Source organism: Solanum tuberosum, unplaced genomic scaffold (genome assembly GCF_000226075.1).
Source record: "Solanum tuberosum cultivar DM 1-3 516 R44 unplaced genomic scaffold, SolTub_3.0 scf00246, whole genome shotgun sequence".
NCBI classification, from domain to species: Eukaryota; Viridiplantae; Streptophyta; class Magnoliopsida; order Solanales; family Solanaceae; genus Solanum; species Solanum tuberosum.
In genome coordinates, this window is record NW_006239169.1 from 189,582 (window position 1) to 204,149 (window position 14,568).

General features: G+C 34.2%; 2 protein-coding genes across 2 annotated transcripts; one reads left to right on the top strand and one right to left on the bottom strand.

The window, feature by feature from the left end:
- The first annotated feature begins 1,716 nt into the window (after positions 1-1,716).
- On the top strand, positions 1,717-8,758 carry LOC102586985 (beta-galactosidase-like). Its single transcript, XM_006357399.2, has 19 exons — positions 1,717-2,181; positions 2,303-2,398; positions 2,696-2,808; positions 2,909-2,975; positions 3,100-3,192; positions 3,325-3,468; positions 4,300-4,388; positions 4,497-4,602; positions 4,695-4,782; positions 5,471-5,589; positions 5,669-5,833; positions 5,993-6,165; positions 6,282-6,391; positions 6,671-6,780; positions 6,928-7,038; positions 7,119-7,229; positions 7,356-7,561; positions 7,638-7,974; positions 8,188-8,758. The coding sequence occupies exons 1-19, from the start codon at positions 2,008-2,010 to the stop codon at positions 8,296-8,298; spliced, it is 2,523 nt and encodes an 840-aa protein (XP_006357461.2). The 5' UTR covers positions 1,717-2,007; the 3' UTR covers positions 8,299-8,758.
- Positions 8,759-9,460: 702 nt separating this feature from the next.
- On the bottom strand, positions 9,461-13,188 carry LOC102585750 (transmembrane 9 superfamily member 7-like). The gene is made up of 7 exons (XM_006357313.2): positions 12,981-13,188; positions 11,911-12,075; positions 11,715-11,824; positions 11,482-11,590; positions 11,280-11,392; positions 11,020-11,170; positions 9,461-10,922 (listed from the first exon to the last, which is right to left on the bottom strand). Exons 1-7 carry the CDS (start codon positions 13,155-13,157, stop codon positions 9,765-9,767), a joined length of 1,983 nt encoding a protein of 660 aa, XP_006357375.1. The 5' UTR covers positions 13,158-13,188; the 3' UTR covers positions 9,461-9,764.
- Positions 13,189-14,568: the final 1,380 nt, after the last annotated feature.

Sequence of the window (14,568 nt, forward strand, 5' to 3'; positions counted from 1 at the left end):
AAAACTTTCTTCAAGTATGATTGTTGCTAATTAAGGACTATAATTTATAGGTGAGTGTTTCAATATTTTTACAAAATCAAATATTAATTGGAAGTTTCTAAACACAATTTTCAGACTTTGTCAAAATATTTGAATCTCTTTAAGAAAAAAAAAGTAGAAAAGATTCATTTTCATTTAAAAAATAAAAATCGAAACAACACGCCACCTTATTTTATTAGACTATTTATTTAGTTAATAATTTATTTATTTGTATTACTTAATTTTTCTTTTTTAGCCAAACCATGCACACGACGGGCCAATTACAAAATTACATCGTCATTTTCTAGGAGGATTTAATCATACGCTTTAACAAGGACGTGAAACACACGGTCCAATTAAATGGGAGCATTTGTATGGAGACAATTGGATTTTCGTTTTAAGCGTCTGAGAATGTGATCAATAACTACAAGGCAAGGAACAGTTGAGAATCTTTGTACATTTGCTTGAAACACCGTGCAATATTATCCTTGTTAGTTTGATATTTCGAATTAAGATTTTTGATTGAATTAGGCACATTCAATATGAAAATTGGGAAAATACTTATGGTTAAAGTCATTTTCTCATGAAAGTATGGAAATAAATTTCTACAAGTAATATTTTATGTTGATTGTGCTCTTTTCAATCTTTAACATACTACTTTATATTCACTCTATCTCGTAACCTCCATCCCCACCAGTGCACCACCCCTATCCCCTCCCCGTGTTTGTTAAAATTATATATAAATGATTTTATGATAAAAAATTGTGCTTACTTATTGAACACAAAAACAAGTAAGAAATTCATTTACTAAACATTTGACGTAGTATATTCTTATAAATTTTTAGTACTAAAAAAACACAGTTCTTTTCTTGACTACATCCTTCTTGACTTTGTTACCTAAACACTTATCTTAAGCAATCTCTTCCAATTTAACATTATTTAAATTTAGAATCTCTAGTGCTCCTTGTTTAAGTTTTTCTAGAATCGCAAAATAACAATTGAATCATTCCACTCATACGACTAGTGTTGGGCTCCCTTTTGCTATTCAAAGTGTGTAAGGCTCTATCAAATCTGCTAATGTTATTATCAATCTAATAAAATTTATTCAAGAAACACTTGTCACTTACCAACTAAATATCAAAATTTTTTTCAAGAACGACTAAGATACATTTTTTTTAGATTAAAAAACAAATCCCGTTTACTTATTAGTATTTGCCAGAATTGTAAGCTGAGGAAACTTTCAGTTGATTAATTAAAGTAATACTCTATGATTTTCTGTTTTCCATTTACATCAGAATTCAGATCTATAATTAATTTTTGCAGTTGGATGAACTTTATGAAAAGCGTAGGAAACGCCAAAAAATGGGACCCATAATTCATGTACCACTTTGAAATTAATACCTAATCGTTCAGTTGCTTAGATTTTTAAAATTAAACTATTATTTTAATTTTAAATTAGCTAATATGTAAAAACTCCTAGACACAATGCCAATCAATTTTAATATTTCTGTTACACCAACTTTGGAAAAATACTTAATCAGACGAGTTCGAGCCTGGTTATGAAAGAAATCCTATTAAAAAAATGAATTATGTAGTACGTGATTCAGACTTAATCGAATTCAAATATAGAAAAACAAAATCTTTTTAAAAATAGAACAGTAATTAAGGTGTTTAAAAGCAGCTGCAAAAGCACCATTTTTTTCCGCAAAAGTCCTGAGTTGAGTCCTCATTTCTGTCCAACAAAAAAGTAACGGAATTTATAAAAGAGAAAACAAAATTTTCAGGTTAAAAAACACAGCTGTTTTCCCTTCCCGCTCCTTAATGTTCTTCTTTCTGTCTTCACATTTGCTAGTTGAAGAATAAAGTTGCAAACAGGGAATTAAAGAGAAGGGATAAGGTGGGTGGGGATAAAAATCCCTTCTTTTTTCTTTTTTATCTTGTAAAGGTACAATCTTGAGACTTGGAGCTGAGTTCTTGATTCTAAAGAAAATGGTTTCAAGGCTAGTAAGGTTGAATGTGTTGTTGATGCTGTTAGCATTATTGGGTTCATGGGTTTTTTCTGGAATGTGTTCTGTGTCATATGACCGTAATGCTATTATTGTGAATGGTCAAAGGAGAATTCTTGTTTCTGGATCTATTCACTACCCAAGAAGCACTCCTGAGGTATGTTATTGTGAAATGTACTTCAGTGCTGGTTTTCTGAACATTAAAGTTCTGTTCTTTTGGGCAAAATGAGTTCTCTTCTAAGTTGTTTTCTTGATTTTTTGTTTTTGGTGTTGTATAGATGTGGCCGGATCTTATTCAGAAGGCCAAAGAAGGAGGGGTGGATGTGATTCAGACCTATGTTTTCTGGAATGGGCATGAGCCTGAACAAGGCAAAGTGAGTAAAAGTTTAGACCTTTGCTCATAATTTCCATAAATTTACTGATATTCAATATAATGTAAGTAAAAGTTGAGACAAGGGTCTATCGGGAACAATATCTCTACCTCCTTCCCAGACCCCACTTGTGGAATTTCACTGGCTATGGTCTTGTTGTTGTTGTGAGTTAAAGTTGAGACCTTTGGTGATAATTTTCATAAATTTACTGATTTTTCAATTGTGAGTGAAAAATTGAGACCTTTAGTGATAATTTTCATGATTTACTAATATTCAATTGCTTATGTTTTTCTTTTACAGTATTACTTTGAAGAGAGGTATGATCTAGTGAAGTTCATTAAGATAGTGCATCAAGCAGGTCTTTATGTGCATCTCAGGGTTGGACCTTATGCTTGTGCTGAATGGAATTTTGGGTAATGGCTCAAACTTCTTATCCTATCTGCTAAAAAAAATGTGATACTCATATTGGCATAAAGTTAAATTCTTGCTTTGTTTTACCTGTTTCAATTTTAGGGGTTTTCCTGTTTGGTTGAAGTATGTTCCAGGCATCAGTTTCAGAACAGATAATGAACCTTTCAAGGTTAGATAACAAACAAAGAAGAAAAAGAAAGAATCTTTATGGCATTACTTCTAAACTGGTATTACTTTAACTGTCATTTTTTTTTCTTCTAATTTTGCTTGTTATCCTTTTCTTGCTGATGAAGTCTGCAATGCAAAAGTTCACTACCAAGATTGTTAATATGATGAAAGCGGAACGGCTGTACGAATCACAGGGTGGCCCTATAATACTATCCCAGGTGTCTTAAATGTTTCCAATTTTTCCTAATTCTAGTACAGTTTGTAGGACAAAAACTATGTTTTTTTGTCCCCTAAGCTTAAAATGTGAGGTAAATTGCTGAAAGTTTCAATCTTGATAACTTATTTGACAGATTGAGAATGAATATGGGCCAATTGAGAAGAGACTGGGTGAACCAGGTAAATCTTACTCAGACTGGGCAGCAAAAATGGCTTTGGATCTTGGTACTGGTGTACCTTGGGTCATGTGCAAGCAAGATGATGCTCCAGATCCTGTTGTAAGTTTTGCCCCTATATCACCAACTCATTTATTTTGCTCTTTCTTATTGTCTTTTTTCAAATCTTCCATAAAAAAAATTCAACATCAAGAATTGAGTGAATACATTAATTCCTGCACATGGGGTGTTTTTTTAGTTCACAAAATCATATCTGTTCTCTTGTCGTTTCATCAAATTTCAATGAATTTTGTTACTATTTGAATCACCGACTTGAGACCATGTTAGTTTGTCTTTTAATATAATATGAACACACACCTCTTCTAACAGTCTGCTCAGATTTCCATTTTATTTACATTGTAAAAATACTTGGGGAGTAAATTCTGTTACCAATTTGTCTTCTTATTTTTACAGTAAAGCTATAACTTTTGTTCTGCATTTAATTACCCCCGGTTTAATTTGTTTGTCTGGTTTTAAACATGTCATGTGGAATGTTAGAATTAAATAATTGCCAAATAAAAGAAAGAGACATTCTTTTGAAACGGACTAAAAAGAGTAAAGTAAGACAAAATATTGAAATTATGGAGGCAGCAGATTACAATGACTGAACAAAGTTGAGGCAGAGCAAATGCATGTAATTTTTTTAATCTGAATTTGGATATTTAAATCTATTTTTTTTTCAAAATAAATTTATTTATTTTAGGAAGTTTATAAGAAAGTACTCTAAATCACTAAATAAAAAAAATGAAAATTCTTGAAAAGATCATGGTCAAAGAAAATTTGTTTGATCTTCAAAATTTTAACAGTGTCATTCTTTTTGTTAAGTAATTAGTACTATTTCTAATATTTCTTCTTTTATCATCTTACTATAATGTATCTCTTTACCTTGTTTAGATCAACACTTGCAATGGTTTCTACTGTGACTACTTCTCACCAAATAAGGCTTATAAACCCAAGATATGGACTGAAGCTTGGACTGCCTGGTAAATTGGCAAATACATCTTTAAGAAGAAATAAATGATCAGTTTTTTACTTTTTACATAAGCAACAGTATATGCTGGAATAATTTTCTTATTTGACAATTTTTGCAGGTTCACTGAATTTGGAGGTCCAATTCCTTATCGTCCTGTTGAGGACTTGGCATTTGGGGTTGCTAAATTCATACAGAACGGGGGATCATTCATCAATTACTACATGGTATATAGAGTGATTTTTAATTTTCAAGAGCTATTATAACTTTTGAATCAAAGAACATTGTTTTATGATGTTTCTTTTTCTTGTTGGCTCAGTATCATGGAGGAACAAACTTTGGTAGGACTGCTGGTGGCCCATTTATTGCTACTAGTTATGATTATGATGCACCACTTGATGAATTTGGTATGCACTTCTCCTTTAAATTTGAGTTTGGGACTAAATATAGTCATGCAAGGATGATAAGCATCAAATCCTATGTTATGTAATTGTAAATTGCTTATATTTGAATTATTTTCGATGGAACTGCTTTTACTTGAGCTGAGGGTCTGTCGGAAACAACCTCTCTACCTCCCAAGGTAGAGGTAAGGTCAGGTACACTCTACCCTCCCCAGACCCCAGTTATGAGATCACACCAAGTATGTTGTTGTTGTTGTATCTAAGTCAACTCTTTTTTTGTTTGTTTGGTCCTTTTCTTTTCTTTTTTGCCAACATTTTGATAATGCTGCTTTGTTTAACATTGTATGACAATCATCCCTATCATTTCACAACCATGGAAAAGTGGACTCTTCGACTAAATGTGTTGTTTGATTAGAGTAACAATTTTCCCTGTTGTAGTTGAGCCTGAATGCTTTTAGGTTACCACCTGTTATTAATCTAATAGAAAAGCCAACCAAGAGATATATGATGGTGTAGTTACATTTGAAGCAAAGCTGGTGACGAAAGTATCTACTGCTTCTTTGAAACTCTTCCTGGTTTCCGGATATCTTAGCTTATATTAATTATACCATCTAATGTGATTGCTTTGATGAGTCTAGTGCTGCAACAAATATGATACCACACTTTCAAGTGAAGTTTTCCTTTTGATCTTTAGGATTATTACGGCAACCTAAGTGGGGTCATCTGAAAGATCTGCATAGAGCAATAAAGCTTTGTGAACCAGCTTTAGTATCTGGCGATCCAACTGTGACATCCCTTGGAAACTTTCAAGAAGTAAGATTTGTTGCAATTCCTGAACAGTCTACATAAATGACTAAATCTGAAGTGAAATTATCTGCACTTTCTTTCACAGGCTCATGTGTTTTCGTCAAAGTCTGGGGTGTGTGCTGCATTCCTTGCAAACTACAACCAACATTCTTTTGCTACAGTGACTTTTGGGAACAGGCATTATAACTTGCCACCTTGGTCTATCAGCATTCTACCTGACTGCAAGAACACAGTTTATAATACTGCAAGGGTGAGAACGAGACTTTCTCCATTAAGCATTTGTGCTGTTTGATGCATAGCAATGAAATTGCATACCGAAGTCTAAATAAACATTAATGACATACAAAATAGAGAATGCCTTACCTCATTCGCATACTACAACTGACGACTCTCTTAATTCCATGTGAAGGTTGGTGCTCAAAGTGCTCTGATGAAGATGACTCCAGCAGATAAAGGATTTTCTTGGCAGTCATACAATGACGAGCCATCATCTTATGAAGACAGTACTTTCACGGTTGTTGGGTTACTGGAGCAGATAAATACCACAAGAGATGTGTCTGATTATTTGTGGTATATGACCGAGTAAGTGCTTGTGTAACTTCTGATTGCTGCTTCGCACGTCAAAAGTAGGAAAATTAATAACAATTCAATTACTTTAGCTTTCACACAAGTTCATGATCATTTATGTCTATCTTCAGTGTCAAGATTGATCCAAGCGAAGGGTTCTTGAGAAGCGGACAATGGCCATGGCTTAGAGTCTCTTCAGCTGGCCCTGCTTTGCATGTTTTCGTGAATGGTCAATTAGCAGGTGAATCACATGATCTTTTGTTTTTCATGAGCTTTACATTTTCATCTTTAGTTCTGCACGGAACCTTCAAACAATATCTGTTAAGGAAATACCAAAAAAGATGAAACACTATTACATTTCTGTTTGGTTTATGTCAATTGAAAAACATCTGTTTGCAATGAAATTTTTCTATAATCCGAAAGGTGAGAACCATTTGGAGTCACCAGGAACCCCCAAGCAACTAAATAATTTATGTGATAATAAATATGTCTTGATCCGTTAATTTTATTTTTTCTGCAGGAACTGTATATGGAAGTTTAAAAAGCCAGAAAATTACTTTCAATAAAGCAGTAAATCTAAGAGCTGGTGTAAACAAGATTTCTCTGCTAAGCATTGCTGTTGGTCTTCCGGTTTGTCCTCTCCCACCTTCCCCCTCTTTCTCTATTGTCGTCCATATATGTATATCCACACGCATAGAACTTATTTTCACAGTCACACTTTTGGTACTTTGAATACACATATTCACTTGGTTTGGTTCTACTTGTGCTTGAGCTCAGAATATTGGCCCACATTTTGAGACATGGAATACTGGTGTTCTTGGACCAGTTTCACTCAGTGGTCTTAACGAGGGGAAAAGAGATTTAGCTTGGCAGAAATGGTCTTACAAGGTTTGTTTTTTAAAACGTTCAACAGAAAATTTGGTTGCTTTGACTACCAGTTCATTTTACATTTTAACTTTCTTGATCAGGTTGGTCTAAAAGGAGAAGCCTTGAATCTTCATTCGCTCAGTGGCAGCTCATCTGTTGAGTGGGTTGAGGGCTCTTTGGTGACTCAAAGACAGCCTCTCACATGGTTCAAGGTGCATAACTAATGAATATTTAGTTATCTTAAGTTGTGTGCATTAGAGTAAGCTGTATGGTGAAGTGATCTACTTTACCATAATGATTTTCATATCAAGCATTAAATCATTTTGGTGTGTTTCCAGACCACTTTCAATGCTCCAGCTGGAAATGAGCCTTTGGCTTTAGATATGAATACCATGGGCAAAGGTCAAATGTGGATAAATGGACAAAGCCTTGGACGTTACTGGCCTGGATATAAATCATCTGGTACTTGTAGTGCCTGTAACTATGCAGGCTACTTTAATGAGAACAAGTGCTTAAGTAACTGCGGAGAGGCCTCACAGAGATGGTAAGTAATGACAAACCTTGCGGAATTTTCTTCTGATATTACAAGAAGCTACTATTAACTGAGAATCATGATTTAGGTATCACGTGCCACGTTCTTGGCTGCATCCTACTGGAAACTTGTTAGTTGTATTTGAGGAATGGGGAGGAGATCCCAACGCAATCTCTTTGGTCAAGAGAGAATTAGCAAGTGTCTGTGCAGATATAAATGAATGGCAACCACAGTTGGTGAATTATAAGATGCAAGCATCTGGGGAAGTTGACAGGCCACTCAGGCCTAAAGCGCACCTCCGTTGTGCTCCTGGTCAAAAGATCACTTCAATCAAATTTGCAAGCTTTGGAACACCAGTGGGGGTCTGTGGAAGCTTCAGTGAAGGAAGCTGTCGTGCCCACCACTCATACGATGCCTTTGAAAAGGTACTAAACTTGGTATATATGCCAGTTTCTTTTATACTCCTTCAAAACTGATGTTCTATTGCATTATACTCTTGGACCTAATCACACTAAGTTCTGTTAAGAGTTACTCTGACCTATTTCCTCTCATTTATATAAACAGAACCTATTGAAGGATGTTTTTTTTCTTTCTGATTGAACTAATAGCATTTTTCTTTTGTTTTCCATTTTTGGCAGTATTGCATTGGGAAAGAGTCGTGTTCAGTACCTGTGACACCAGAAATTTTTGGTGGTGATCCATGTCCAGGTGTTATGAAGAAACTCTCAGTTGAAGCTCTCTGCAGTTGATGACACTGAGGACAAGCAAACAAGGAAGGTTTTAGCTAGTTACTGTTATATACACTAGCAATATTTTAAGTATTCTTTTTCTAATCCAAGAATCACCACAATCATTCTTTGGCTTCACCGCGGGTGAAGTTGTACAGATATGCAACACACCCCTTTGTGTAAAAGCTCACATCAATTGGAAAAGAAACTGGGGAAAAGATTCTGTATATTATGTAAGTTACTGTACTAATAACATTGGTGTTCGCCTTGGTTGAAGTGTACATCTACATGAATCTTGATGAGGCCATGTGCTGTGTGCAGATACTTTTAGTGGTAGCATCTAAAAAGCCTTCAGTCTTTGAGGAATTTCAACATTGTAATATCTACATTAGATGCAATCATGCATTGCTTTGTACTTTATAGAAATGTTCTTGTGACATTGCAATAACATCGAGCTCTCTGGCAGTTGGACTGCAGCCAATCATCTATAGTTTGCTGATGACAAAGTGGTAACAGACAATCTTCTCTTTTTCCCTTCCCCCCTTTCCTCATAAAAATGACAGGTCTGTCCCCTTTTTAACATTTTCACTTATCATAGTTTCACACCTACGCACAGGTGCATCTATAGGTCATCACAGAACATGTAGACCTTTTATTTTATCCTCGATGTGTGCTACTTGCACCCTCTCCTCAACGTGTGCTACTTGCACACACAAGCGAATATGGTCATTTCTAGTTTGGTATGACTGTAAATCCATCTTAGCATTTACTTCTTCACAACACTCATCTTGGAATATGTAGGACTTTAGGAGCCCAACATTCACTCATCTTGCTTAAACCTTTTTGTTGCTCACCTAGCCATTATGAGTCAACAACCCTGCCCATACGTTTGAATCCTATCCCAAATTTCTGGCATTTATTCTACAGACATCAATTTTTGGGCAGACTGCTGTCTACTACAGATTTCAAGAATGAAAAGCAAAGGGGAAGAAAAAGAAAGAAAGTTGCCAAATATTTCCAATATTACAAAATTCATATATAACAAATAATTACTCCACAATGCTTACCTCAAATTTGTTTATTTGATCTCTCGTAGAAGTTCTTGGTATATATTCCACCTGCTCATATATAAAGAGACTTCTATATTGATAAGGCTACAAGCAATTAAGCCAAATATTCCAAATTAGTACGAGATTCAACATCATAAGATTTCAATAAGATCAAAATTTTATCAAGTTCCACAGAATTGTATAGCTAGAAAGTACAATCAAGATTGCAGGGAAACTGTTTAAGGAGAAGTATGACGACAAGATACAACTAAGCCTATGCTAGTACCAGGAAACTGGTTGGTCACCGGTAGCCTGGGAACTTCTTCTCTTTGGTTCTTGTCTGATGAAGCAAGAAGCAATTATACCTTTTACTGAGTCTTGGCACAACCTAGATCATTTTCACTATGATAATAACAAATCAACAAGGCTCCCTTTTGATCAGTCAATCTTCACAGATGAGTAGATTTTCCTAACAAACCAGAAGGAAGCATAGAATCCAATTGTCCCCGTTACTACAAAGAAGGCATATGATGCAATCAACATATAGCTGAAATACAGGATTCCTGAAACCAACTTTGTGATTTCCAACTTGGTGAAGAAGTAGAAGACAGAGTAGAAAAACAGGTATAAAGCAGAGGATCCAGCAGTCAGATAAGCTCTCCACCACCAATGATAATCTTCACTGCACAACTGGAAGTAACAGAGAACAACGGATATCTCCGCACATGTGATTATCAAGATCAGGAAAACAATGAAAAGGAAGCCAAAGATGTAGTAGTACTGGTTCAGCCATATAGAGGTCAGGATGAAGAAGAGTTCAATGAAAACAGCTCCAAATGGGAGAATACCCCCAATAAGTACAGAAAAAGACGGTGTCATGTACCATGCCTGCTCTGGTATTTGCCTAGGGATTTTGTTTGTCTTAACAGGGTCTTCAATGGCTGGCTTTTTATATCCAAGGTAGCTTCCAACAAACACTAAGGGGACCGAGATTCCAAACCATAAGCACACAAGAGCAAACATGGTTCCAAATGGCACTGCTCCAGAAGACCGCTCTTCCCAGATGAGAGCATTCAATACAAAGAAGATAGCAAAAAGTATACCAGGGAACATGAAAGCAGTTTTCAAGGTAATCCTTTTCCACTCTGTTCCCTTGAACATCTTGTATAGACGTGCAGAAGTATACCCAGCCAATAAGCCCATGAAAACCCATAACAGAACCATGGCAGTCATTAGTCCACCACGGTTGGAAGGTGACAAGAAACCTAGCAGAGCAAAGATCATTGTGACTAGTGTCATTGCAAGTATTTGTACACCAGTACCGACATAAACACACAGTAATCCAGAATTGATTGGAGGACGGAAAACATCTCCATGAACAAGCTTCCATCCCGTTTCTTCTTGAGCTTCATCTTGTGTTTCCAATTGATTATAGTTTGCAATATCTCTATACAAAGTTCTCATCATGATCATGGCAACCATACCAGACAGGAAGAGAACGATCATAAGAGAATTTATGATCGAAAACCAATGAATCTGATCATCATTCATGAGAAGGTATAAATCCCAACGAGAAGCCCACTTCACATCGCTTTCCTGGAGACAAATAGATAATAGCGAGTAAGATACAACAATAGATGACGAATAGCTTTAAGTCTAAAGCAGGAAGGATAAGGATTCAATAAGTGAATACCTTGAAAGCAACATCATATGTGAATACAACCTCCTTATCTGTATCCACTTCCTGGGGAGAAGCACTACCTAGTATCAATTTTTTTGTATTCTCATTGCACGTTGACACTTGGGGGTTCTTGTCATTCCAATCCTTGTATTCGTGATTAATGCTGTTGAAAAAATAATCAGAAACAGATAGCCTAAATCTACAGTTCCCCACCCCCTGGGGTGAGAAGAATTAAAACAAAAACACAATCTATAGGTGTTAAGCATCTAAACCTGTTTGGAATGACTTCAAACCCAACAATACGAGCAGTATCAGTTTCAGGATCCTTGTGATACTTGACTAGAAAGCTTAAGTGGTTGTTTATAAAATATCTCTCATCTTTGCTCTGGCAGAAGAAAGTAAAATGCATAAACATTTATATTATTCCGAAAGGATTAAGATATCAGTATCTGACAAGTCAGAAACAGCACTAACCCCAGCATATTTCCCCTTGAACCCAACACGGAAACCATGTTCATATGTAGTTGACTGACTTCCATCCAGCCTTTGTCTAGGAACAGCAACAGGAAGATTATCCAAAATCCTGCAACACCATGTGATTGAATATTGAATTTTCATATTCATGCAAAAACATGAACAGAACTACCATGCATAGCAGGAATGAACAAAATATAAAGAGAACAATGCTGAAAAGACATTACTCTTACATATTAACTTTGTATTCATCATCAATCTTTTCCTTGAAATTCTTTGCAGATTCAGCATCAAGTTTTTGCCGACACAACACTTGGCATGACTGATCTTGTCTCATATGGAACTGTGAACAGATGAATAAATAGAAGATACACTCAGCTAGTGCAACATTACATATAACCATCAGACTACAAGAGCATATATCCTTACAGAATAAACTGAATTCTCTATGCGGTCTCCTCGAAGAACCTCCCCCAAATTCTCCGCACTATTCAAAACTTTAGTAGGTTTGCAGAACTTCAAGTAGTAATAGTCATAGGGAAGTTGTGTCTTAGTAGATGACAGCTTGTTCACTTTAACATCAAGTGGATCACCCTGTTAGAGAAAAAGAGGGACATGGAAAAAGGAAGCTTCGTTAGAGTCAATTACACTACAAGGAATCAGTGGGATGCATGGAATTGCTAGGGAATACAATCTTTTTTTATAAATGGGAAGCAATCAAAAGCAACAGATATAAGCATATATAACATAACATAACACTCAAAACACAGATTTTTTCAACTGTTCTCTTTCCTAACAGATTCCATCCAGCAACTAGTCCAAAGTCTTAAATGGAAAGATACAACTCAGGAAGTTGTAACGACTAACGAGCCCATAGTCCAATACATTTTGCTTAACCCAACAAATATCCGGTAACTTCAAGTAATACAAGCTAAACTGGAAAAACAACACTTGGAGTAATCAGTTAAATAAGAAGAAGATCTTCACGATTTCATTCTCTTTAATAAAAAGGCTTTCGAGCTTTGACGCATACTCCCACTATCCCAATTTGTTTGGTACTGTTACTATTTGGGAATTAACCAATCATTTGATCCTCCTATTCCAAACCCCACCATTCTTTTAGGAACACAAACAAAATAATATAATTTCTCCACTGATTTTACCTCAGTTGACTAAGTTAGAATCAGTCTATCAACAAAGAGCGAAAAACGATCACACTCATCAAGCAAGTCAAACAATTTTACAGAAACTAAACAAAACACTAGATCAAACAGGTAACTGAAACCCACTTCATAAAACCATAGATCCAATCATTAATCAGTCAGAAAAACTCTGTAAATTGAGAAATTTCAGAAATTACTGAAGACCCAGAATTGAAATAACCTTAAATTACTAAAGAAACGATTAACCATATTAGTATTTGGATCCAAATGATCCAATCAACCAACTAGAAAACAAACAAAAAAAAGAGTAAATGATAGATGAAGTTTTGAGTGTACAGTTTGAAAATCGCTAGGAGCAACGCCGGGGAGATAGAAAGAGTTCGTCGACGAGATAAAGAAGAGAATAGAGAGGCAGATGACGGTGAGCCGGCCGGATAATCCGCGACCCATCTTCAGTTTTTTCTGCAGGGAGCCAAAAGGTTGAAGAGTCGATAGTTTGAGACAAAGTTCCATATATATAGAACAAGCAAATGCTGTTTCCCTTTGTCAATATTTGGTCCAAAGTTTGGAGAAACTACTTGAAATGAAGAATTTGGAATTATTTTTTTGTGAAATAATTTTTTATTTTATTTATTGCATTTAATGAATATTATTTACAAAAATAATATAATCAAATCAACTAAATCTTCAATCTCCAATTTTACAAATTTTAAATGTTCGTATTTGATATAAAAAAAATATATGGCTAAACACTAAAGCTTGTTTTTGATATTAAACAAAATTGATTTCAAATAAATTGAAACACCAAATTTTTTGAACCAAACGTCTACGTCAAGCAATGATAATAAAGTTGTCCCAATATTTGATTTTTTGCGTTACAAGCATAAAATGGAAAAAAGAAAATAATTCATAAAATTTGTTTACATCATTAGTTAATAATTTTGATCTAAATTATGAGTGGTCCTAATTATTTAACCATTACCTACGTCAAGTGGTAAAAGAGTGGTCCTAATTAATTTTATTGTTATTCATAAATTAAGTAAAACTAGATAAAAATATCATTCATTAATAATTTGATTTAAAAATATCTCTATCACTAATAACTTAATCCAAAAATGAATATATTGTTACTTAATGATTCACAAACACATCTTTCTTAATAAATATGTTATTCTTCTTTTAAGCACATTCTATTTCAAATAAAAATTGCTTTTATTGAATTTAGTTTTGATTGTTTTTGAAAATTACTTTAATCAATAATATATTTATTTGGAAAAATATTGTGCTTAAAAAGAAAGTTTATATATTTATTTGGAAAAAAAAAGACATTTCTCATCCACTAAGTAACTATAAGAGTATTTTTAGACAAATTACATCTGATAGAAATATTTTTAGAACATATTATTAATTAAGAACATTTTTGTTTATTTTTACTCTTTTTATGAATATTTTTTATACTTTTTCATTATAGTGATTTTTAATTTAACTAATAATCCCAATTTGTTTAGAATTATATTCCCTTTTGTTTTTAGTTGCAAAATTACAATTTTTCAACGACACAATAACACAACATTGATCGAGCTTTGAACTTTCTCATATGGGTATTTCCCCTTTATCTTTCTAATAATTCTTGCAGTTATACATCACTAAAATTCACACTCTACTTCTTCAATATCACTAATTTAATAAAATAAATAAATTCATCCCCTTAATTTCTATTTCTCTGTCCATTAATAGTTATCTACTATTGATTTGACACATACCTTAAGAAATACAGAATAAATATAATATTACTATATTGGGTAATGCTAAATGGCCAGAAAATTAAAAAGTCTATAATATCTTTTTTATTTTAATATAAATTGATCTTTTTTTTATTTTTTAATTAAAAGATATATTTAGTTAAAAGGTAAAAATGTTCAAA

Coding starts and splice junctions, on each gene's coding strand:
- LOC102586985 (XM_006357399.2), top strand. CDS start 2,008: ATGGTTTCAAGGCTAGTAAGGTTGAATGTGTTGTTGATGCTGTTAGCA. Junction 2,182..2,302: donor ACCCAAGAAGCACTCCTGAG/GTATGTTATTGT, acceptor GGTGTTGTATAG/ATGTGGCCGGATCTTATTCA. Junction 3,193..3,324: donor GCCCTATAATACTATCCCAG/GTGTCTTAAATG, acceptor CTTATTTGACAG/ATTGAGAATGAATATGGGCC.
- LOC102585750 (XM_006357313.2), bottom strand. CDS start 13,157: ATGGAACTTTGTCTCAAACTATCGACTCTTCAACCTTTTGGCTCCCTG. Junction 12,076..12,980: donor CTCCTAGCGATTTTCAAACT/GTACACTCAAAA, acceptor TTTCTCTAACAG/GGTGATCCACTTGATGTTAA. Junction 11,393..11,481: donor TCAAGGGGAAATATGCTGGG/GTTAGTGCTGTT, acceptor TTCTTCTGCCAG/AGCAAAGATGAGAGATATTT.